A 22,174-nucleotide genomic window follows, 5' to 3' on the forward strand; every position below is an offset into this window, starting at 1 on the left:
ACTCGTTGTTTTTCCCCTTTCATGTCTTTTGTCTTTTGTCTTGGTTTTGACTGCCTGCCTGCCTCAGGACACCTTCATTTGTAAGTCTTTTGTTAAATAAATCCTCTACTCTGCATTTTTGGGTCCGAGCCTTGTTTTTTCCTGACAGAATGTACTGACCAGAAATGGACCCAGCAGAATGTTTTGAGGAAATTGTTGACGCTGATTAGACTACGGCTAGATCCACTGCTCATGCCCCAGACCTGTTTCTGGGAACCAGACTTGCTCTGGGGGATCCTCGTAGCACCTGCCAGACGTCCAGTCTGCCACCACCCAGTCTCAACGCCAGTCTGCTTGCCATGGGTATGCTGTTCCCAAGCCGCAGCCCCAGCTCCCCGAGTTTAAGCCGCATTTTCACCTATTGGATTCAGACGGTGAGAGTCTCATGAACATTTTCCGCTCTTTGCATGAAGAGGATCTTGCCTTTGCCCAACACCACATGGAGGTTCGCTGGGAGGCTACTGAGCGTGAGTTTTGCCATCCTGTCTCCAAGCCTGTTAGCCCCTAGCAGTTAGTCAGTTACCATGCTTCTGAGCCGGTGAATGTTCCAGACTCTTCGCCGCTGACCGCCGCTCCAGAGTTGCCACCGCTGACCTAGAGTCTGTCCTCAGAGCCCTCTTTGCCGTCCAGTGCTTCCGACACCCCGTTGCCATCCAGTGCTTCAGAGCCCCCGTTGCCGTCCAGTGCTCCGGAGTCTCTGCTGACCGGGCTTCTAGAGTCCTTGCTGTGCAGCGACCCAGAGCCTGTGCTGTCTGGCGAGCCTGAGCCCATGCTGTCCAGCGAGCCAGATCCTTCGTTGCTATCCAGTATTCAAGAGACTTTGCCGGTGTTCGGCGACCCAGAGACTTTGCCTATTCCCGGCACCCACCGTGTTCTGTTCTGTTTCCCTGTTTCCTGGTTTACTCTCATGTGTTCTCTTATCTGTGTTTTGCCATGTATGTTTCATGCTTAGTTTCCTGTATTATTTTGTTGTCTCTCTGTTTCTCCTGTGTCTTGTTTTACTTCCTGCCTTGTGTTTTCCCACCTTTGTGATTGTCTGCCTCGCCCTGATGTATTCCACCTGTTCTTCAGCCCTCATGTCACCTGTCCCTTGTTTAACCCTCGTTACCTTGTGTATTTAGTCTCTGTGCTGTGTATTGTGTATTTAGTCTCTGCTTTGTCTCTTGTCGGTTCATTGTCTTCCCTCCCTGTCATTCCCTGTGTCACTTCTTCCTGGTTGTTTTTCCCTTCCCTTGATTTTGGTTTGTTTTGCCTGCCTCCCTCCCTGCCTGCCTGCCTGCCTCAGGACACCTTCATTTGTAATTTGTTAAATAAATCCTCTACTCTGCATTTTTGGATCCGAGCCTTGTTTTTTCTGACACTGTGAAACTAAACAATACAATAAATGTGCTGTAAAACAAACAGTAAGGCTATCGCAAATAGGCTAAGAAAGCTTTATGCCCCCGTATGCCCCATTAATGGAGGGTTAAGCTTTTCGTATTAGTTATTACATAAGATTGTAAACTATGTGTTTAGCTCATTATGCACTGTTAAAGAGCTCTGAAGGATATTCTCCATAATAAATTCCTAGACCGTGTAATTGGTGCTAAATGAGGTGAAATCAGAAGTTTGTTTCTCCTTACTTCTCAATCAGGCCAGGTCTCCCCATTACTTTGCAATGGCTCTAACTGGACACTTGACTAGGGACGTCACAATACCAGAAATTTCATTGCCGATATCAATACCAGCGAAATTCCACGATTCTCGATACCCATTTCGATAAACAAAACAAATCCCATGTACTCCTTTTTAAACGTGTATTTCAGGATAAGGATAACAAGAATAACACTTGTTTTTTCTGTTTCAACTTTTTGTCACTGTTAGGCTATAGCGTGGAGGGGAGGGGGGAAGGAGAGTGTGACATGTAATCTAGAGAGAACGTCAGTCTTCTGGACCCTGCAGATATGAAGCCTGTCATTAACACACAGCTGCCATTAAGGCTGGGTATTAGGGGTGGAATGGTACACAGAAGTCACGGTTCGGTTCATACCTCGGTTCAGACATCACGGTTCGGTACAAGGAGGGAAAAGCAAAACAAAAATGCAGAAGGTAATTTTGTTTATTGTGCATGTCTTAGGCTGTCCACTGAGCTAGCTGTAACAGCTTGAAGTGTATAAAGTAAGATGTAAACAGTAAACAGTAAGTAGGCCTACCCTGCATCATCTCCAGACTCCATCTGTAACTTGTAAACAAAATAAGACAATCAGCTAGTAGTGTGGTATGGGAGAGAAGCGCTGCTCTCATATGTGAATGGACAGAGCAGGGATGTTAAAAGAGCAATTTCAGTTACACAGAGCTAACAGCTAATAGCGGAGCTAAGAGCTAACGGCAAAGCTAACAGCTAGGCAAACGGGCCTGGAGGCCATTTGTGGTCGAGGCGAGAAGAGATACTGCTACGTCCGTGTTTGGTTGTATATGGAAGGGACTAGTTTGCTTCGTGTGGACTCACTGGACCGACTGACTCTACATGTAGGCGGAGCTCGGGAGCTTCAGAGCTAAGGGCAGGGCTACAGATTAGGTGTCCCTAAAGAACCGCGTGTCTAACAGTAGTTCCGCATTACGTTAATTAATTTGCACGCATGTTTTATTTATTTTTATACCGTGTATTCTCCGTGTAAATTCATGTACCGAACCGAGACGCCCGTACCGCTTTCAGTTCAATACGAATACATGTAGCCCTACCGTTCAACCTCTACTGGGTATCGTTCAGATTCGGTACCGATACCAATACCGTGACTTCGATACCAATTCTTAAACGATACTTTTTCGATACCAATTTTATAAAACAAAAAGAAATTACAACATTACGGCCCAAATCATTTAATGTATTTTTCAGCTCCTGCTCGTGAACTCCGTCTGTGCGTAACGTAGAGTTTTTCCTGCCTAACTACGACGTTTAACGTTGAGCTGCAGAACACACTGACCAGACGGCCGACCCTCGGCAGAAAAGGCAGTTGGACTGATCAGTCTCCCCGAGTTGGTCAAAAAAAGTGCCTCGGAACACACCAAAGCGACAAGAACGTAATACGTCTCCATAACAGCAGGCGACGCTAATCTGTATTGTCGCCCAAAAATTAAAACCGGCAGCTGATTGGACAAACGCATCACGTGGGTCTGGTTTTTCCAGAAATTCAAAAACAGACTGTCATGGCGGCTTGTTCAGAATATGATCGACAAAGGTCATTTTAAAAGATTTTTGTCAGATTTTGAGAGACTCTACTCATGCTCATTCCGCTCCCCGTTTCCGGGTTAGCAGTCTACCAATCAGATGGGTCATTTGAGTCTGACTGCCGGCAGTGCCAGCCCCGCCAATTATACATGTAAAAATCGGCCAAAATGAAGGCTGACGGCCCCTCGGACGGACGACGGCACGGAAAACACCGAACAGACTCGAGTCACTGACCTCGCCAGACTGTCCAACTGCCGATTATCGGCTTGGTGTGTCTCGGGCTTTAGACATCCATCCATCCATCCATCTTCATCCGCTTATCCGGGGTCGGGTCGCGGGGGTAGCAGCTCCAGCAGGGGACCCCAAACTTCCCTTTCCGGGCCACATTAACCAGCTCCGACTAGGGGATCCCGAGCGTTCCCAGGCCAGGTTAGAGATATAATCCCTCCACCTAGTCCTGGGTCTCCCCGAGGCCTCCTCCCAGCTGGACATGCCTGGAACACCTCCCTAGGGAGGCGCCAGGGGCATCCTTACCAGATGCCCGAACCACCTCAACTGGCTCCTTTCGACGCAAAGGAGCAGCGGCTCTACTCCGAGCTCCTCACGGATAACTGAGCTTCTCACCCTATCTCTAAGGGAGACGCCAGCTACCCTCCTGAGGAAACCCATTTTCGGCCGCTTGTACCCTGGATCTTGTTCTTTCGGTCATGACCCAGCCTTCATGACCATAGGTGAGGGTAGGAACAAAAACTGACCGGTAGATTGAGAGCTTTGCCTTCTGGCTCAGCTCTCTTTTACGTCCAACGGTGCGATAAATTGAATGTAATACCGCTTTAGACAGCCAATTACAAACATTATTAGATTTTTTTTTTAAGATTATTTTTGGGCATTTTAGGATTTTATTTGACAGGACAGCTTAAAGTCACTATATGTAACTTTTTAACGTTTCTGAAACGGTAATGTTCAAACTGATGATTTTAAATGACATGTAACAGCAAACAAGACTAACGGTGAAAAGAATGCTATTTTTATATAGTTTTTATTAATGCCTCTGCCCGGGTCCGACTTTTTCCCCCAAAGTTACAAAATGATTTATGGCAGGTAGACGGCGCTACAGAGCACACAAGGGTCACAGATAACTCAGGTAACACAGGTAACACCAGAAAAGCCTGTGTTATTGTATACAGCCAGGTAAAGGGTAGCAGGAGATTGCTTTATATAGGCCTAATTGTATTTTAATTTAATTTTAGAAGTTATCTGCTGTAGTTATGGCTGATACTGGGTCAGGGCCATCACAGAAAAGAAGAAAATTAAACGAACAATTAAAAGCTAAAAGGGAAAGTGAAAGACAACGGGCAAAACCAAGTCACACTCGGTCAGGCTTTCAACAGATGGAGACAATTACGGGGATTGTAAAAGATTCAAAAAACAGTTTTACAAACTAAAACCTTAGCCATCAGAGTTAATTTGTAAGATGCTACAATCACATACGTTCAACTTAAATTTAAGGTATTTGGTCATTTAGTCTTGATGAATGCCCATTTTGGGCATATCAGTGTTTCATTTTGACTGCGGCGAATGATATCCTGCCTTAAATTGTGTCATCTGTATCTCTTAGCTCCATCATTCTGCCTTCCTTCCTCCCCTCAGATCTCCCTCGTGTTCCTGATCAGTGGTCTGATCATCCTGGGCTACGCCTCGTCCATCAGTGGCCAGTGCACGTACCAGGGGGTGGTGAAGGAGGTGTGTGGGCCAGCCATTGGCCAGCTCTGTGAGATCTGCTTCGTCTTCAACATCTTCATAATCTCTGTGGCCTTTCTGGTTATAGTCGATGACCAGCTGGAGAAGTGTGAGTCTGTAGTGTGCAGGCCTTAAAGACTGATATTATGCTAATTTTCAGGTTTATAATTGTATTTAGAGGTCGACCAGAATAGGTTTCCATGGTTTAATTTGCAAAAAACGCCATATTTTTGTCGTACTGCACATTGCTGCAGCTCCTCTTTTCACCCTGTGTGTTGAGCTCTCTGTTTTAGCTACAGAGTGAGGCATCTCACTTCTATTCCATCTTTGTTGTGAGTCGCACATGCGCAGTACCTAGGCAGCTATAAGCGAGCATTATAAGGATGCACGTTTGTCACGGAAGTAAAGCTGGACTACAGTAGAGCTGTTTGGAGCAGTTTGTGAACAGTGTTTTCTGTTGGAGATGGTAACTCCCTTTGGGGTGGACTTTTTTTGGGGCTTTTTCACTTTGTAACCTAGGAAAGGGAAAAAGCCAAAAAACATAATATGAGCACTTCAACACTAAGTGCTGATTTGTACTTTTTTGGCTCCATCATTACTATTCATTTCTGTAAATAACCCATTTGCGTTTGAACAGACCTCTTTCCTAAAATTACATTCAGTGCTTTCCGAGTGCCAGATATGTCTCCCAAAATCCAGCCGAGGCCACTGGGAAAATGAAACATAATGTGGTTATGACCATTTCTTTAATTTGAGTCTGTTGCCTTTTCGAACTTGACTTTAAAACTCTTGATGTTTGTTTTTTAGTGGACCAACTCGACTATTTCTCTCTGAATTAATAGTAGATAAAGTCGATGAAATCTCTCCCCTCTTGTTATGTCAGAGAGGATGAATGTTATGTGTTCTCGCTTGGCTGTTGTCTCCTCTCAGTTAAAGGGCAGATTCAGTGTTTCCCCTTGGTTGACTGCTTTAGCCTGGAGGATGGGTTCTCAATTCTCAATTAAACACTTTAAATAGCCCCTATTATACTCCTTTTCAGCATCGTATTTGTACTTTTGTGGTCTACTAGAATTGGTTGTACATGCTTTGATGTTCAAAAAACACTCCTACTGCCTATTGCTGCAGCTCCTCTGCCTGAAACTCTCTTGTCTGACTCTTGGCCTGCTGTCCTGAAAAGCCCAGTCCGCTCTGATTGGTCAGCTGGCCCACTCCTTTGTGATTGGTCAACCAAATTCAAACCAGCCACTTGGTGGGCTGTGCTTGCTCAGGCAGCACCTATGGGAAGCATATCTGAGAAACTGGGCTGGCTTTCTCAATCAGTAACATCACTAATTGACGAATTTCAAACAGGAATACGGGTGCGCCGTTTTCAAGCAGTTGAGAAAAAGTGTTGTCCGTGGGAGAGAGTGCTCCATTTGGAGTGAGGTTTTTGTACTTTATACATCTATTATTAGAGTTGGGTACCGAACTTTTTTGGGTACTGACCAAATTACGTCGGTACTACCGAGGACTGATTCACATTAAACGGTGCCAAATTTCGGTACCTGTAAGCACAAGGTTATCTGTCCTTATCTGTCCTCCGCTCTGATACACACACACAGAGGTGCGGATGGTACGAAATGACATTGCCTCAGCAGTTTTTTTTAACGTTAAAGTTACAGTGAGTCACGGCAATGCCGGTAAAGTTTGGTTAGACTTTTCAAAACTCCACCCAGACAGGCTGCAATACGGTGGCCGACAGGGGCAAACGCCCTGCAACTTAAGAAAACACACACAAATAGACAAAACACAAGCAAATTAAGAAAACAACTTCATTAATTTGACAACACATGTGCAGCATTCAGCAAACGTGCTGCAAATACACACAACACAACCAAATACATAAATGCAAATATGAAACGATGCAAAAAGAAAAGCACACAAACCCAGAAAACAAATGCAACAAAAAAACGCAGCATCCAGATTACACAACGGAAGTTCTCCAGACCTCTAGAGGGAGCAGCTAAGTGGAACAGCTGGATTTTTGACCCTACGGGGAGAGAGCACTCTGCCTTTTTATTAGAGTCCAGAGAGAAGTCCATAGACTGTATATTAAACTCATATTATTATTATTAATAACATAATATATTAATAATATAAAGTCTATGCTCCCGTCTCATGCCCTCCCGGCTGGTGCCGTCCCCGAGCTTCAGCTTTTCAAAATAAAAGCTTGCGTCTGGTCCGCTATGTCTTTGTACTTTGGTGTGTTGGATGTTTGTGAACTAAACAGTACGGCAATCATGCTAATGAATACAATAACTTTTTCAGCAGATGTCTTAGTTACACCACGTTGGAGTTAGCAAAGCAGTTTTGTGTTTATATGTGCGAATTTATTCAGTTTGATAAATCCCACGGTAAATTGGCTGGTTTACTAAACAGGGAGGGACTATAAATCCTGTCTGTTTTTTGTATTTCAAGAGCGAATTGCTCCACAATATGAATACAGATTGATCACTTATTTTGTTGGTAACCGTTGTTGTATAATCACAATATTACACTTGAGGAGGCCTATACTTCAGTGATGCGCCTTTCGGACCTCGAAATTAAACCCTCTCATGTAATATGGCTTAAACAAACGTCAACGTTAAATGCTGATGCAGTTTTAAATGTTTTATTACCACGAGTTTACAGACGTCTCTGCTGATTGAGTATCACCTGTGACCTGAGCCGAGACACACCCACCAAACTAGAGAAAACATCTCAAACATAGACTTAATATATACAGTCTATGCAGTTGCTCTCTCTCTCTCTCTCTCGCTCTCTCACTCTCTCTCTCTCTCTCTCTCTCTCTCTCTCTCTCTATCTCTCTCTCTCTCTCTCCCCATGAGGTCGAAAATCAAGCTGTTCCACTTAGCTGCTCCCTCTAGTGGTCTGGAGAACTTCCGTTGTGTAATCTGGATGCTGCGTTTTTTTGTTGCATTTGTTTTCTGGGTTTGTGTGCTTTTCTTTTTGCATCGTTTCATATTTGCAGCGCGTTTATATATTTGGTTGTGTTGTGTGTATTTGCAGCACGTTTGCTGAATGCTGCACATGTGTTGTCAAATTAATGAAGTTGATTTCTTCATTGCTTGTGTTTTGTCTATTTGTGTGTGTTTTCTTAAGTTGCAGGGCGTTTGCCCCTGTCGGCCACCGTACTGCAATATAATATAATGGCAAGTGGAAAGCAGTCACGGTGTGGGTACATTTCCACTGACAGACGGGCAGTGTTCTCTAGCCTTTTTCACTGACTGACAGGCTGGAGAGTGTAAGCCAAGGCAACTTTATTTCTATAGCACATTTCAGCAACATTCAAAGTGCTTTTCATAAAACATTAAAGAGCAATTAAAAAGAGATGGAAAATAAAGACAGGCTAAAATAGACTAAGATACAAGAATAAAAGTGTAAGTGCAGTGTAAGAAATTAATAATTATTTGATTTGATAGGTTGTAGGGTCTGGGAGGGGAGTGGGAGGTGTCGTATTTTGTGTGGTGTGTAAAATGTTCTAATTAAATAACAAGAAGTAAATAGGATGAATAGGTTTGGAATTATTTTTACAACTGAAATTCATTTTTGTTATTACAGAGGGAAAGTACTGAAAAAAGGTACCGTTGGGAACCAAAACCAAATTTGAGGTACCCGTACCGAAAAAAAGTGAACGGTACCTAACCCTATCTATTATATACACAAACTATAATAACTATAACTATATAACAAACAAGTAAATCCAAAAAAGCACAATAGGGACTCTTTGAAGTTTCAAATCCACATGAATGAACCACTCTTCATATCGGAAGGAATTGGATCCACCGCACAGCACTTATTTTAAAAGAAAATACGGCACTTTTAAAGCTGGTTTGTCTGTTACTCTCGTTACTTACTTACAAGCAATGTCGCATTCAAAAGGCAATTTTTATTTATTTTTTTGTCCAGCGCAGTGCTCCCTCACATAAAACGCTACATTACATTACTTCCAGCAAACTTCAAAGAGAGCAATGAGGGCAAAACAGCATCATCCAACTTCTTTTAAACCGAATATTCTCCGGTCCAGCTCCGCTGAAAACACAACACCGAATCCGTCAGCACATTAGCGTGTCGTTCACTACAGAGCCTGTTTGAAACCATTAGGTCTCACTTTGCCAGACCCTCCTCAAAAGCCTGCTGGAGGAGAGTCTGACTACTCCACATAGCATTTGGGATGGGAGGAAAACGTGTTCTGGTTTATTGGCATTTCTTTAAACCAATCACAATCGTTGGTGTGATTGGTGGAACATGTGTACGTTTAAAAGTTGTTTTAGTCGTGCAACAGAAAACTCAGATTGGACAGATGGTCTAGCTAGCTGTCTGGATTTACCCTGCAGAGATCTGAGAAAAGGTTAACCATAGTCCTCATAAATCGACCGGAGTTTAAAATGCCAACACAAAGGAAGCCCAAGGCAACGGATATCCGGCCTGAATGAGTGAAATCCGGCGGATTTTCGGAGCAATCCCGGAAGTGGAACGTCAAGGATATAAACTAGCCTACCGACAACGTTATCTTTGCTTCACCTGTTCAACTGACTTTAGCAGTTTAGCTAACGCACTTGACTGTCCTGCTGTTACAGACGTGAACTAACCACGGACCGCTGCCTTGTTCATGGACTCAGGGCAGTGCAACGCTGCACACGGGAGACAATATTTGGCATTATTTTATGACATAAAAAAAGAAGTAATTTCAGGCCAGACGGGGCTTCCCAAAACATGGCGGCCCGCCGGGCCTGTACAATTATAGGAGAAATAGTGAGATTTATGTTTCTTGTTTCATTGAGTGTAACCTGATTGTTCAGTAGGGCTGGGACGATATGCTTTTGTCCCGATTCGATTCTTTCACAATACATGGGTGCACAAAAATAATCACGATACATACGATTTTTTATGAATCTGTTGTTCAGATTGTGTTGACATGGCCACCGATCTTTGGTCCGAACCAGGTGTCTCCTTCCTGCCCAGATCATCAGAAAGGTTGACTTCTCATGTTCCTTATATCTTTGGGACAGATTTAGCATTCTTTATACTTCCTAGATGTTGACTTCTGTGCTTGCATGTCATGTCTGTGTGTTCCTGTGTTTCCCCGTCAGTGTGCGGCTCCCTGTACGAGCTGATAACTGGTTTGCCGGAGTCAGAGATGCCGTACCACGTCTACACAGACCAGCGCTTCGGCCTGGCGCTGCTCTGCATCCTCCTCATCCTGCCGCTGTCCATCTCCAGAGAGATCAGCTTTCAGAAATACACCAGGTCAGCTGTCCCGTGGCACATGTGGGAATGCAGGCGTGTGTCACTTCCAATTGTTTGTCCACACACACATGGTTTAGAAATAAGACGCAGTACAGGATTATTGTCTGTTTTATCATTTTGGATTTTAAGCTATTATATAATTTTTCGGAGTTTTAGTCAAATTTAATTGTAGTTTTAGTGTGGGTTTGAAAAAAAAGCTGCTTATTTTTTATTTAGAAGTATTGTGTCTTAAATCATTTCAAACAGGCTAAGCTATCTATAACGCTCAGTTTTTTTAAATTTTCTTTTCTTTTATTTTTATTTTCTTTTTTTAATTATCTTTTTATAAGGAAATTTCACATCAAATGACAAGTACAAATGGAATTACAGTTGTTAACATCAGAATTGTACGGAACCAAAGGTTTTGTATCAATAGTTTCTTGTTCCAGATGGCCAATGTCCATTCCCTTTCAATAATATGTATATATGTATAGAAAAGAAAAACATACAATTTAACTTTTTACACCCAGAGGGGTATAGAAGCAAAAAGTAAATACATAAAATGAAAAAATAAATAGAAATGTCTGTAGCAGTTTGGCATCATTCAGTTGAGGTACATTGGGAACCCCCCCAAAAAAAGAAATCAGATAAAAAGTGGACGTTCCTTCAGCTCGTTACCTTGACGAAATCTGGTCTTAAAGGTCTGATGAATTGTACCCATTTTTCCCAGTGTTTCATGAATACGTCTAACTTTAGGTTGAGCGAAAAAGTAACCTTTTCCATAGTATATATATATATATATATCTATTGTCACATCTATCCAATTATTTAATGCTCAGTTTTTTTAATTCCATGGTGTTGTAGTTTTTTCTGTCTCTAGTCCAAATATAATTAATTACGCTGTATTACGGCTACAAATGAGACCAACATGCAAGTCATATTGCAACCAATCAGTTTTCGTGTTATTGGTGCGAGTCTCTTTTGGATTGTACCACTTCAGCTATGGGGAAGTGCAAGTTAAGCGATACTTGTCTTGAAAAAACAGAATTTAGGGCTTAGTTGATGTTGTGATAAAGGTCTAAAATTTCATTCATTATGGTCTTAAAAAAGCCTTTAAAAGTCTTAAATTTGACTTGGTGTAAGCTGCAGACACTTTGTTATTAGGGGCCGAGCAGCAACCCTATTGTTTTTGCCAGTACTATTATTATTCTTCATCTGTACCGTTATCGAACGTTTTTGAATGATACTCAACCCTAGTGTTCAGTTTTTAGTAATCCAGCCATCCATTGCACTTTGCCTAAATGCCTCGGTGTTTGTCTGAGTTCTCTCTGAACCAGGTGCTTTGTCTCTGTCCTCTCACAGTGTTCTAGGCACTCTGGCTGCAGCCTACCTGACCATTGCCATCATCATCAAATACCACACCATGCCTTCTGTTCTGGTTCACATCACCCCTCTCACTAGTGGGTAGGTGTGTGTGTGTGTGTGTGTGTGTGTGTGTGTGTGTGTGTGTGCGCGCGCGCGTGTGTGTGTGTGTGTGTGTGTGTGTGTGTGTGTGTGTGTGTGCGCGCGCGCGTGTGTGTGTGTGTGTGTGTGCGTGACAAATGATGGGATCCAAGGCTCCAAATAATCTTATTTGCTCCACCTGTCACATGTCAAAATTAGTCTAGATAACAGATGTTTCTAGTTGCAGTGCTGTAGCGAACTCGTTTTCAGTCTTGCTCAGCTATGTTTGATTTTTTTTTAAGAACTGTCGTCCTCCTGTTGGCTATGTTTTTTTCATGACATCTTGGGAGCTACACGTATTCACTTTCTTTGCAGAGAGTTAAATAAAAATGTCTATTGCTCTTTTTTTGTCCGTTTTTAAATGTGAAGCTACAGCCAGGCGATGGTTAGCATCCAGACTGGTAGCAGGGGGAAATGACTAACAATCAAAACATTTTCTAAACTTGTCATTTTCCACGTGTAGCTTGGTAGCGGGAACGTTTTTTTTCTTTTCTTTCCCAAATTAAAGGAATTTTGAGAATGGCAACACAGAGAGCGGAAGCAGAGGAACATCCGGGGCATGACACAGGAATCAGGCAAAGAAGAGTGAAAGGATCTTTTCCATCGAGAAAAGCCTTTGGTGCTGGTTTTTGCTCTTCTTTCAATGAAGAAATACTCTCCAGTTCTGAAAGAACTGATGCTGTTGCAGCATCTACGCTAACCTCTTCAGAACAAACAGCATACTCTGTACCTATCAAAAGTCTATTACTAAATTCTTGTCTGTGAATGTATGCTCAGCAGCCTGTATTTACCGTTTCTGCATGACTAAAGCAAGGTGTATAATCTGCCTTCAAACCTCAGTAGTTTGGGTGGAAATGAAGAAAAACAAAAAAGATAACTAGAACACAGTTAGTTTTGATGTCTTTTAAAGAGTACAGTTTTGTATTCCAGGTTGTCTTGTCTATGCCATAAATATACTTAATGCCCACAGCGAGTTCACATAGTGAGGTTGCTTCCAGGAAATATATTATAAATGTGTCATGCGTCTCATCCATAAATCTGCTTGAATCCAGGCCACAAGGACAGAAAAGTAGATGGAAAGCATTCTCGCTCCTCTCCTTAAAAGCCCTATGTCACTGTTAACGGCGCTCTGTCGGCTCACTGACTTACCTGGGCTGCTCTTGTCAGCCGTGCGCCTGTGATTGACGGATGAACTCTGTGGTTAAATGTCTCTAAATGCCACGGCATTATGAATGATGCCCTAATAATGGCTTATATCTTCTTCTTCTTCTCATTGTCGTGGTATTTGTAAATTCCAGAAAAATGACTGCTGTCTCCTGTCTGTTTGCAGGATCAGCTCCTGGGCCTCCATGTTCAGCGTCATCCCGACCATCTGCTTTGGTTTCCAAGTGAGTGCAACAATCTTAAATGTATTCATGTAAGAGCCTTTGAGACTGGGTTAACATGTGTTTGGAACATCATGCTGTGGTAAGGCTGCAGGCTACTGAGTGTTCAGCTGTGTGGGCAGGTTTATGTATGTATGCGTGCATGCTTCGGCTATGGCGTCCAAATAGCAAATACATGGATGTGACTGGAAGTGATTACGCAGCAAGCTACAAGGTGTGAAATCTCCATAACCATTTGACCCTAAAGGGATGGATTACCCAAATTACAGAAAACGTATTTAGATATTTATTTTGGGTTTTACAATATTTGTCCATGTCTGTCTCTGACATTTCTGCTTACACCTTAAGACAATGGAGGTAAATGGAATTTAATGTGTAGGGATCAAAACAATGACAACAACAAAAACAAGGCGTCTGTGCTGCACATGTCACGTTAGTCAGTGCAGTACTGTGGGGGAGACGATGGGAGCTAACTTGTTGTTTCTAACGGCAACACTTGGAGTGCAAACTCTGCTGTCATAGAGAAACAAAATGCAATAATTAAGGGTGTCGCGATTTCGATTCTAAATCCAAAATCAATTGAAATGAGTCTCTGTGAGTCCGATGTAAATCCGTCTCTGTACTCGGTCCGGTTCTGGTGGTTGAGTAACGCAGATATTTGCTGATTGCTCTCATCACGGGCTGCATGGCGCACCGCCATCAGTCCACGAGTAGAGCCAGACCGATATATTGGCGGGCCGATATTAGGCATTTTCCAAACTATCGGTATCGGCATTTATAATGGCCGATAAATGAATATTTAAAAAATAAAATAAAAACGGACAAAACACCCTTTAACCATGTTATGGGTGTTGGCGTTGCATAGTTTGTCCACCAGAGGGCGCTCTACAACGTCCCTGTCCTTGTTCGAATGACTTTAAGTTTCATATCTTAAGTTTGTATTTTTATATTTATTTTATTTATCAGAACGTTAATATATTTTGATGTTCCTCTGTTCTTTTGTGAAACAAACACGTTTATTTTTAAACTGCATTATCATATTATTTTAGTGAGGACTCATAAATAGCTACAAGTAACTAATCTTAGGGAAATCTGTTTATGTGTTGTTACGCATTTCTGGAATGAAATAAGAAATGCCAATAAACCAGAGCGTTTATCTCCTATCCCGTATTGCTGTGTCGACTAGCCAGACCCTCTTCCTCAGCGCTGTGGAGGAAGGTCTGGCAATGCGGGACTAGCCTGATCCAAACAGGCCCGTTCTGAACGGGCACTGTACTAAGGAAACCCGGTCATCGCATTTCATTTTGATCACAGTCTGTTTTAATAAAATTACTTGTGACATCTCACGTGTGGCTTTGATTTACAACTGACCATTTAGCCCACTTCTAAAAAAAAATAATACAGAGATAATGTGTATCGCCATTACTGAGAAAATACCGAGATATGATTTTTGGTTCATATCGAGTTTTAAAAAAAAAATTTAACCTCCATTGTATTGGCTTAGAGGCAAACGTTTCATAGAAAACCTGGACAAATACTGTAAATCCAACCAACCTATCTGCATGGCGTGACACTACTAGAGGTAAATGAGTGCTTCAGCATATTTCAATGTTGTGACAACACCATACATTGAAGGGATACCAAAGTGATACAGAGTGTTTTTTCTTAACAATCTTTAGGACCTGGACCTCCTTAGGAGGGTGTGTTAAAGTGTAGCAGCCTGGGGCCGCTGTGCTCCGCGGGATCCCTGCTGCACAGTGAGCCTTTCATATTTAATAGCAGAGTAGAGTATGGGGGGGGGAAAGATCATTCTGTCAATCTAAAGCAAGACAGGCTGTGTATGTAACTTCTCAAGTTGCCAAGGTAACCCCTGAGGGATGCTGGCAGGATCTAATAAAAGTAGGGGGAAAGTACGAACGGACCGACGCATTTCCTCTCACAAAAACACACACACACACACACACACACACAGACACAGCTCCCTCAGGGTGATTGCACTGCAAAGGGTTGAAAAGAGAGCTGATGAGATCCTGAGAGGAGTGAAGAAGGGGAAGGCAGGAAATGGGAAGGGAGATTTAAAAACCTGGGCGATGGCAGCTGGGATCAAGTGGGGACAAGAGTCTGTATCCTGACGTCTGTGATGGTTTAACTCACCCCATTGTACCGCTCGGAGCCCCTATCCTTCATTTAAATCCCTATCTCATCTCAGTTCATCTCACCGGCAGAGAGAGAGATCAGAGGTAATAAGAACCGCTCGAATCCTCACCCTGCACTCTGAGCTCCAAACAGATGAGAAAAAATCCAAGGTTGGCTGCTAGAGAGGCCCCCGATCTGTCTGACCAACAACTACTGTAGTCCCCACCATCCCTGGAGTTTATTCCAACCAAACACACCAACAGTTGATATCACCCTTAATCACCTCGTCTGTGTGTTTGTTCCAGTGCCACGAGGCGTCCATCGCCATCTACAGCAGCATGGAGAACCAGCGGCTCTCTCATTGGGTCTTCATCTCTGTGGTCTCGATGATCATCTGTCTCATCATCTATTCCCTTACAGGTCAGACGAGCTCCCACTTACATTATTCCGTGATTATAATGCACCCGAATTCTCTCGCCGCATTTCCAGTGCAACATCAGCATTAAAGGTTGGGCATCGTTTGGATTTTAACAACTCTTGATTCTTCCTTTCCATTCCGGTTCTTATCGATTCTCGGTTGCGATTATTTGAGGGGTGAAGTTGAAACTGGTCACACTCTTATTTAACAGATAAGAGGAACATTTTATTTTGATTCAATGGTGATAACAGTTAACAGTTTTACCGTGCTGTTTTTCCAACGTAAAAAGCCACACTTTAGAGCGCCACTTACTGTGCTCAGTGGCTGCAACACAATAAGTGCCTGGAAGTACTGTTCGCCGTTACCAAAACCCAAACTTGCTTGCTGTTACATTTGGTAACGGTGATCTGATTCAAAACCAAACTCTCCAAAGAACTCCATTAAAAACACGATCGTTTTGAAACGATTCCATCATCATTATTGAAACGATTCCAACTTGGAACCGGTTCTCAATGCCCAATCCTAAGTAACATCAGGAAGGAATACAAGTGTGTGTGTGTGTGTGTGTGTGTGTGTGTGTGTGTGTGTGTGTGTGTGTGTGTGTGTGTTGTGTGTGTTGTGTGTTGTCTAAACTGAAACATCTCAACATCGATTGGATGGGTTGCGCTGACATTTTATTTAAATCTACAGATATTCAACACCTCCAGGCAATGGATCGTAATTTACCCTGACGTTTCCTCTAGCGCCGCCATGAGGTTGACATTTGTGGTTTGGAGTGAAATGTCTCGACACCTATAGGATGGGTTGTCATGACACTTGTTACATACAGTAATGTCCTCCTCAGGATGACTTGTAATAACCTTGGTGATCCTCTGACGTTTCCTCCAGTGCCGTTATCAGCTCAAAATGTCACTTTATCCAATACTTAATCTATTTATCTTAAGACCAAATACCTGTAAAATGAATGGCATTCTGATCAGCCTCAGCTGTACTTTATTGCAAATTAGAAAAAAAATCAGCACGCTAAACTAAGATGGTGAACATGTTAATCACTATACTTACACTACTTACTTGCATATTAGCGTAGTCATTGGGAGAATGTTGGCATGCTTCTTTATCTCTCTGTTGCAGGGGTTTATGGGTACCTGACGTTTGGTAAGGACGTGAAGGCCGACATCTTGATGTCGTACACCGGCGATGACATTCTGATGCTCATCGCCCGGCTGCTGTTTGGAGTCTCCATCATCACCATCTATCCCATCATCCTGCTGCTGGGCAGGTAAGGGACACGGCCTTAGTGAACTTCTCTCACTTCTGTCGACTCTTATAGAAAGACTCACTCTTTCTCACCTTTTCACTCAAATGAAATCATCCAAAGTAGTGCAGCACAGTCAATTTTATCGAAATCGCAATATGGACTAGTGTAACATTGATATCGCAGAGGGGGCGCAATATTTGTTGAAGGCAAAATCTGTGTCAACCAATCTGAATTAAGCATTGTGGTGCTGCAGAGACGCCCCGGCCTCGTATCCTATAGACTAAAGAAAAAATCCTTGTTTGGTACAGATCCTCGCGAAAATCACACAATAATCATTTTCAATTTCATATTTTTCAATGAAAAATGAGAATAATGATACAAAACCCATCATTCCCTTCAATATCATGAATCATACTGCAATTCAGTCAAAAAATTATCGCAACTAGATCTTTTCCTCATGTCGTGCAGCCCTAATCCAAAGTCATCACAGATGTTTAGAGGAAGTTGAAATAGTCTTATTTATAGTAAACACAGATGCAAACACAGAACCTCGGACCTCCTCACATTCTCGGCCTGGGCCGCAGTGTTTACAGATGTTTTGGCTGCATAGAGACTTTGTTTAGCTGAACTGACTGATCAAAACCACACCCGTTCCTGCACATCAGGTCAGTGATCCAGGACCCCCTGCTGAGCTGGCGGCAGAGGCGCCACGGCGTGGTCACGGCGGCATTTGAAAGCCGCAGCCGCTACACGCTGACAGTCCTGTGGATAACGGTGACACTGCTCATCGCCATGTACGTACCGGACATCAGCAAGGTGATCAGTGTCATCGGAGGGATCAGCGCCTTTTTCATCTTCATCTTCCCAGGTAACACTCAGCACTCAACACTCACATTCATATAGTATACTCAAATGTGTTACAACCCTTTAAACCCCACCATGTGTTTGAACAGGACTCTGTTTGATGTTTGCCATGCAGTCTGAGCCAGTGTCCTGTAAGACCAGGTGAGAATACACTTCATTTAAATGTTAACGTATTGTAAATATATACGTCTGGGTGATAATCCAAAGAAATACTCAAGAGACAATGAATGGATGTAGTAACATACGCTGAACTGCCTGAGTGGGTGTTGATCACTCTTAGAGAAACCTTGATGATGTACGATTGTAAGATAGTTTTTGTGCCGGTATTGGTGCGTTTGAGGACAGAACATGTGAGTGGAGCGGTGAGAATTTCCGCCCCTCGCTCACGGAGCTGTTCGTTACCCCCGCTCAGTATCGCTCCGCGCTCAAACTTAGATTTCACACCGCTCTACTTAAAGCTTTAGTGTGTAATTTTTTCATATTAAAGAACGTCCGTTACATTCAAGCCGTTGCCAAATGAGTTGCTACAAACAAGAGTTAGGGTTCATCCATGAAGAGAACACTTCTCCAAAGTACCAGACGCCATCGAATGTGAGCATTTGCCCACTCGAGTCGGTTACGACGACGAACTTCAGTCAGGTAGAGAGAGAGAGAGAGAGAGAGGGGAACCCTAACCCTAACACCAGATACTGACTGGTTTTCGGACCCCCCCCCCGGACCCACCCAATACAGTAAAACTGCACATTTTAGAGTGGCCTTTTATTGTGGCCAGCCTAAGGCACACCTGCAATAAACATGCTGTCTGTCTAATCAGCATCTTGATATGCCACCTGTGAGGTGGATGGATTTTCTCAGCAAAGGAGAAGTGCTCACTGACACAGATTCAGACAGATTTGTGAACAATATTTGAGAGAAATAGGCCTTTTTTGTACATAGAAAAAGTCTTAGATCTTTGAGTTCAGCTCATGAAAAATGGGGGCAAAAACGAAAGTGTTGCGTTTATAATTTTGTTCAGTGTATAAATCTGGGAATCTCTGTGTGTGTGTGTGTGTGTGTGTGTGTGTGTTTGTGTGTGTGTGTCCGTTGTCTTTCACATATCTCGAGAACCGTTCATCCGATCTTCTTTACACTTGGTTTCCTGCGTACCCTGTGAACTTGTGTTTGGATCTTGGGAGTAGTTTGGACAGCATCGGATATTGGATATTAATAAACTGTGGGGTCCTCAGAGTCAATGCAGGGGGGGCCTCTGAATTATTGTTAATTTTTGAAAGTTTTTTCAAAAAGTCTTAACATGAATCCAACATATTATTAGCAAATATAAATCCCCACTGCTTGCTGGCATATAGATAAGGTAGTCACTAAGGCCATCCACAGATACAGTTAATCCTTAGGATTCACTGTGCCACATGTGTGTTTCAATATTAAAACATGATTTATAAAAGCATGCCAACAATTATTAGGTTATTTTAATAGCTCAGTATATACATGTATAAAGGCTTTAGGCCGCCCTACACGTTACTGTAGGCCCAGTTCAATATGAAACTTAATTTTATACAATATATGAAGTAGGGGGTCCCTGCTCTGTCTCTGTTTCAGTTAAGGGCTCCTTGGCTTATAAAACGTTGAAGACCCCTGGACTAAAGGGATGATGCATTGTTTTTTTTTCCTGACTGATCTGAGAGATGCTTGCAACATATGCTTCAGTTGTTACATTTGTCTTTTCCACTTGTACCTTCTCTCTCCTCTGCAGAGTCACCCTCACAGTGTGGGGAGTGGTGACCCTGCTCTGCGGGACTTTCATCTTCGGCCAGAGCACCACCATCGCTTTCATGCAGGTCCTCGGAAAGATCTGACTGTTCCTCCTCCCTCACTGATCCGGGGCTTTTCATGCAGACAGGGGTGACTGGGTCCTAACCCCTTTTCATCTTTCCCCTGGAGAGCCCATGGGGAATTCTGGCCACCATGGAATTTAAAAACTGGACATGATCTCTGAACAATCGATATGAATATGTGATGAAGGCCTGATTAGTACTAAACTCAGCAAAAAAAGAAACGTCCTCTCACTTTCAACTGCTTTTATATTTTAAGCAAACTTAAAGCTATAGTGCGTAGTTTCTGTCGCCCCCATGAGGAATTTGAAGTAATGACAACAAAACTGTCAGTGCGTCGACATGATACAAGCCTTCCGTGATCGCGCACCACCCCCACCCTTCCTCCACGCAGTTGCTAGTAGCCAAGGAGGACACGGAGGATTAAAAAAACATCATGGACTCTGCAGAAGAGGTAATTATCTTCAGTCACAGAGAGAGTTGTGTGGAGCTGATAATCTTAATTAGCTTTGTATCAACTCATTTGACAATGGCTTGAATGTAACGGATGCTCATTAATATCAAAAAGTTACGCACTAAAGCATTAACATAAGTAAATATTTGTATTAACATAAAAGAGTTTCAAAAACTAAGACATAAACTGAACAAGTTTCACAGACATGTGACAAAGAGAAATTGAATAATGTGCCCCTGAACAAAGATGGTGTCAAAATCAAACGTACCACTCAGTATCTGGTGTGGTCGCCAGCTGCATTAAGTACTGCAGTGCATCTCCTCCTCATGGACTTCACCAGATTTGCCAGTTCTTGCAGTGGCTATCCTGTACCTGTCCCGCAGGTGTGATGTCCGGATGTATTGATCCTGTGCAGGTGTTGTTACAACAAGACTGCTACTCTCATCCATGCTGATTTACCCCACAAGTCCATCCATAAACTCCAGTTGGTACAGAAGTCAGCTGCCCGTATTATCACCAGAACCCCAGCCACCCAACACATTACTCCACTCCTCAAACACCACTATCTCCCTGACTGCACTGGCTCCCTGTCCAATACCGTATTGACTTTACGATTCTTCTCCTCACCTTCAAAGCCCTCCATAATCTCGCTCCTCCATACCTCTCTGAACTCCTTCAGTCTTACACTCCATCCCGACCTCTCCGATCCTCTTCCTCACTGCTTTCCAACTCCTTCTGCCCGCCTGTCCACAATGGGGATCAGAGCCTTCAGCCATTCTGCCCCTCTCCTTTGGAACTCCCTCCCTCTTTCCATCCATATCATTGAGTCTCTCCCCACCTTTAAAAAACTCCCTCAAAACTCCCCTATTCCAAAAGGCCTACCCCACATAACTCCACTGTCCATCGAATTCACTGATATATTGCTTTCTTTTCATTTTCTATCTCAATTTTTCTCAAAAGTTTGTTTTAATTATATTTGCCTTTTTAACTTTATGTTTGCTTGTTTTAACTGTAAGGTGTCCTTGGGTGCTATGAAAGGCGCCCATTAATAAAATGTATTATTATTATTGTTACACGTGGTCTGCCACTGCGAGGACGATCAGCTGTCCTTCCTGTCTCCCTGTAGCGCTGTCTTAAGGCATCTCACAGTACGGACATTACAATTTATTGACCTGGCCACATCTGCAGTCCTCATGCCTCCTTGCAGCATGCCTAACACACACTAATGCAGATTAACGGGGACCCTGGGCATCTTTCTTTTGGTGGTTTTCAGAGTCAGTACAAAGGTCCCTTTACTTTCCTAACTGTGACTGTAAGCTGTTATTGTCTTACCGACCGTTGCACAGGTGCTTGTTCATTAATAGTTTATGGTTCATTGAACACGCATGGAAAACACAGTTTGAAACCTTTACAATAAAGATCTGTAAAGTTATTTGGATTTTTACTAAATTATCTTTAAACTACAGTGTCCTGAAAAAGGGATGTTTGTTTTTTTGCTGAGTTTATGTCTAAGACCTTTTGAAATCCACTGTAGAGCCATATAAGACTGAGTTGACAGAGGTTGCTTGGGGTCGACACAAGGGATGGGGAGGGAGGATATGTTGACGTTTCTGTATATTTGGATGTGTGTAAATAAGTCTTGTTTTGTATGTTTAAAAAAAAACAAAAAAAAACTGCTCCATCAATATTTAATGATGTGTAAAGTAGTCAAGGTAACAGTGAATATTGAGTTAATGAAAAAATAATTGAATAAAATAATTTATATAAAAACCTTTGTTGAATGTGCATCTGCTTGCTGTTTTAGTTTAATGTGGAAAATAAATCCCTGAATAAGACATTTTGTTTATTAACGACCAGTACGGCTACATTTTGCTCCTCAACCACTCGGTTCCACAAGCGACTGGATGTATACAGGGGCACTCCTGCTGTTTAGTATTGCACCTACATGAAGTTGGGAGAGTGAGAAGGGACAGATTTTAAAAATGGTCCTAATCAAAAAGCGACAATAATCCTAATAAGCTTCCTCCAGAGCCGCAGCAGACATAATACACTGGTTTTCATAGACTGAGTAG

At 42.7% G+C, this 22,174-nt stretch overlaps 1 protein-coding gene across 1 annotated transcript; it reads left to right on the forward strand.

Moving 5' to 3' along the window:
- The first annotated feature begins 808 nt into the window (after window positions 1-808).
- On the forward strand, window positions 809-21,852 carry slc38a8a (solute carrier family 38 member 8a). The gene is made up of 10 exons (XM_078258061.1): window positions 809-974; window positions 4,866-5,096; window positions 10,120-10,276; window positions 11,618-11,719; window positions 13,089-13,146; window positions 15,585-15,699; window positions 16,829-16,976; window positions 17,621-17,823; window positions 17,909-17,960; window positions 19,570-21,852. The coding sequence occupies exons 1-10, from the start codon at window positions 809-811 to the stop codon at window positions 19,670-19,672; spliced, it is 1,335 nt and encodes a 444-aa protein (XP_078114187.1). The 3' UTR covers window positions 19,673-21,852.
- The last annotated feature ends 322 nt before the right edge of the window (window positions 21,853-22,174 follow it).

The sequence above is a fragment of the Sander vitreus genome, chromosome 8 (assembly GCF_031162955.1).
Source record: "Sander vitreus isolate 19-12246 chromosome 8, sanVit1, whole genome shotgun sequence".
Taxonomy (NCBI): domain Eukaryota; kingdom Metazoa; phylum Chordata; class Actinopteri; order Perciformes; family Percidae; genus Sander; species Sander vitreus.

Bases quoted from the DNA above. Each gene is read 5' to 3' on its own strand.
- slc38a8a (XM_078258061.1), top strand. From the start codon at position 809: ATGCTGTCCAGCGAGCCAGATCCTTCGTTGCTATCCAGTATTCAAGAG. The intron at 13,147-15,584 runs GTGAGTGCAACA...TGTTTGTTCCAG, and splicing joins CCATCTGCTTTGGTTTCCAA to TGCCACGAGGCGTCCATCGC. The intron at 16,977-17,620 runs GTAAGGGACACG...CCTGCACATCAG, and splicing joins ATCATCCTGCTGCTGGGCAG to GTCAGTGATCCAGGACCCCC.